This window comes from Monoraphidium neglectum, assembly GCF_000611645.1.
Source record: "Monoraphidium neglectum strain SAG 48.87 unplaced genomic scaffold scaffold05923, whole genome shotgun sequence".
Taxonomy (NCBI): domain Eukaryota; kingdom Viridiplantae; phylum Chlorophyta; class Chlorophyceae; order Sphaeropleales; family Selenastraceae; genus Monoraphidium; species Monoraphidium neglectum.
Genome location: NW_014007710.1, coordinates 1 through 2,669, shown reverse-complemented (window position 1 = coordinate 2,669; position 2,669 = coordinate 1). Strand labels below are relative to the sequence as shown.

General features: G+C 64.7%; 1 protein-coding gene across 1 annotated transcript; it reads left to right on the top strand.

The window, feature by feature from the left end:
* Window positions 1–103: 103 nt before the first annotated feature.
* MNEG_16045 (magnesium chelatase subunit H) lies at window positions 104–2,591 on the top strand (the record flags this gene model as incomplete). The annotated part of the gene is made up of 7 exons (XM_014035484.1): window positions 104–159; window positions 292–400; window positions 624–765; window positions 997–1,543; window positions 1,811–2,126; window positions 2,303–2,385; window positions 2,543–2,591. The coding sequence occupies 7 exons, from the start codon at window positions 104–106 to the stop codon at window positions 2,589–2,591; spliced, it is 1,302 nt and encodes a 433-aa protein (XP_013890938.1).
* Window positions 2,592–2,669: the final 78 nt, after the last annotated feature.

The window sequence follows — 2,669 nt, the reverse complement described above, 5'->3', positions numbered from 1 at the left end:
GGGCGGGGTGGGGGGCCGGCGTCGGTGTCGAGCGGCAGCCTTTGGGGTGGTTGAGTTGGGGTGAAGGGCCGCATGTGGTTGAGACTGACGGCAGTGCTGTAAAATGGCGGGTTGGAGAGTTTGCGGGTGCACACACCTGAACATCAGCCTGCAGGCAGAGTTCAGGCAGCGACTGGTTGCGTGCCCAAATGACTTCGCTGCGCTCAGAGGTTGCTGCTGCCAGCATCAAGCGGGAAAGTGCTCACCCTGGCTTGTACGCCGTTCTCGCTCTGTGTCCCCTGCCGCCCCCAGGTACGACACGCGCCGCGACGTGGAGTTTGCTAAGGACGCCCCCGTCATCGGCCTGGTGATGCAGCGCTCCCACCTGGTCACCGGCGACGAGGGCCACTACGCCGGCGTGGTGCGCTGCTGGGCAGTTGCTTGTCTTCAGTAGGGCGCAGGGGTGGCGGCGCCGGGTGTCGCGAGCAGGCTGCATTCGGGAGCAGGCGGCACCATGCGGCCAGCCTGCAGGGTGCGGCCAGCAGGGCAGCCTGGCCTCCAGCTGCCGTCTTCCAGCTCAGCTTGCTGAGCACTGTGCTGCCCCCCCCCCTCCCCCACATCCGCCCCGCCTTCCTGCTGAGCAGGTGATGGAGCTGGAGGCGCGCGGCGCCAAGGTGGTGCCTGTGTTTGCCGGCGGCCTGGACTTCTCGTCCCCCGTGAAGAAGTTCTTCTACGACCCCCTGGGCAGCGGCAAGGCCTTCGTGGACTGCTGCGTCTCCCTCACAGGTGGGTGGTGGTCAGCGAGCCAAGGGCGCGGGCGGGCTTGGGCGGGGACGACATGGGGAGTGGAGCTGGGGTTGGGGTGTGTCGCGGCCAGCCCCAGCGCTGGTCCCACCGTGTCTTGAGAATTCACGCCTGCTGGTCAACTCCATTGAATTCGATTTCACCTGCCCTCTGTCATCGCACCCCTCCTCACCCACATTTCATGCACACCTCCCCTGCCAACCAACCCCCCAGGCTTTGCGCTGGTGGGTGGCCCCGCGCGCCAGGACGCCCCCAAGGCCATCGAGGCCCTCAAGGAGCTCAACGTGCCCTACCTCGTGTCCCTGCCCCTGGTCTTCCAGACCACGGAGGAGTGGCTCGGCAGCGAGCTGGGCGTGCACCCCGTCCAGGTGGCGCTGCAGGTGGCGCTGCCCGAGCTTGACGGCGCCCTGGAGCCCATCGTCTTCGCCGGCCGCGACTCCAACACCGGCAAGAGCCACTCGCTGCCCGACCGCGTCGCGACGCTGTGCATGCGCGCGGTCAACTGGGCGCGGCTCCGCAAGAAGGCCAACGCCGAGAAGAAGCTGGCCATCACAGTGTTCAGCTTCCCGCCGGACAAGGGCAACGTGGGCACAGCCGCCTACCTCAACGTGTTCGGCTCCATCTTCCGCGTGCTCAAGGAGCTGCGCAAGGAGGGCTACAACGTGGGCAGCCTGCCCATGAACGAGACCGAGCTCATCCAGAGCGTGCTGCAGGCCAAGGAGGCCAAGTTCAACTCCAGTGACCTCAACATCGCGTACAGGTGGGGGGACGGGAGGGTGCCGGGGGCAAGCGCGCTGCCAAGCTGGCAGGTTTCAGCCAGTGTTGGCACACTTAGAACATGGGTCTGTGCAAGGCATTGGGCTGTCCTGCTGCATTTTTGCTGGTACAGGGGCGGTTGCTTGGTTTGAAAAGGAGCTCAGGTGTTGCCGCAACGCCCTGGACAGCACCTGGCAGCCTTGCTGCAGCCCCCCTTGACCCACCAGCAAATCCTGTCTAACCAGCCCCCTCCCCCCTAAACAAACCTCAGGATGCCCACGAGCGAGTACACCAAGCTGTGCGAGTACAGCGAGGCGCTCGAGGAGAACTGGGGCAAGCCCCCCGGCAACCTCAACTCTGCTGGCAACGACCTGCTGATCTACGGCAAGCAGTTCGGCAACGTCTTCATCGGCGTGCAGCCCACCTTTGGCTACGAGGGCGACCCCATGCGCCTGCTGTTCAGCCGCAGCGCCAGCCCCCACCACGGCTTTGCGGCCTACTACACCTACTTGGAGAAGATCTTCAAGGCGGACGCGGTGCTGCACTTTGGCACCCACGGCTCCCTGGAGTTCATGCCCGGCAAGCAGGTATGGGCTGCTTTGGTTGGAGCAGCTTGATTGACCTTAGGCACACGGCAGGTGGCAAACTCAGTGCCTGGACATGCCCACTGCACCACTCGCAACTGCAGTTTCATCTTGTCTTGCAGTGGCACCTCAGACCTAACCCCCGTCCCCAAACTCCAACCTGCAACCCCCCATCTCAGGTGGGCATGTCTGGTGTGTGCTACCCTGACAGCCTGATCGGTGCCATCCCCAACCTCTACTACTACGCCGCCAACAACCCCAGGTGGGCAAGGCTTGGGGTGGGGAGTTTGGCAAGTCTTGGGGTTCTGAAATAGAACACCGGCCTGCTGGCCGCGTGGGTCAAGTCTGTCCGGCCTTGGATTGGCCTCACCGTGACCCTTGACTTCCCTTATCCCCCCTCCCCGCCCCCTCAAAGCGAGGCCACCATCGCCAAGCGCCGCTCCTACGCCAACACCATCAGCTACCTGACGCCCCCCGCCGAGAACGCGGGCCTCTACAAGGGCCTCAAGGAGCTCAAGGAGCTGATCAGCAGCACCAGGCATGCGC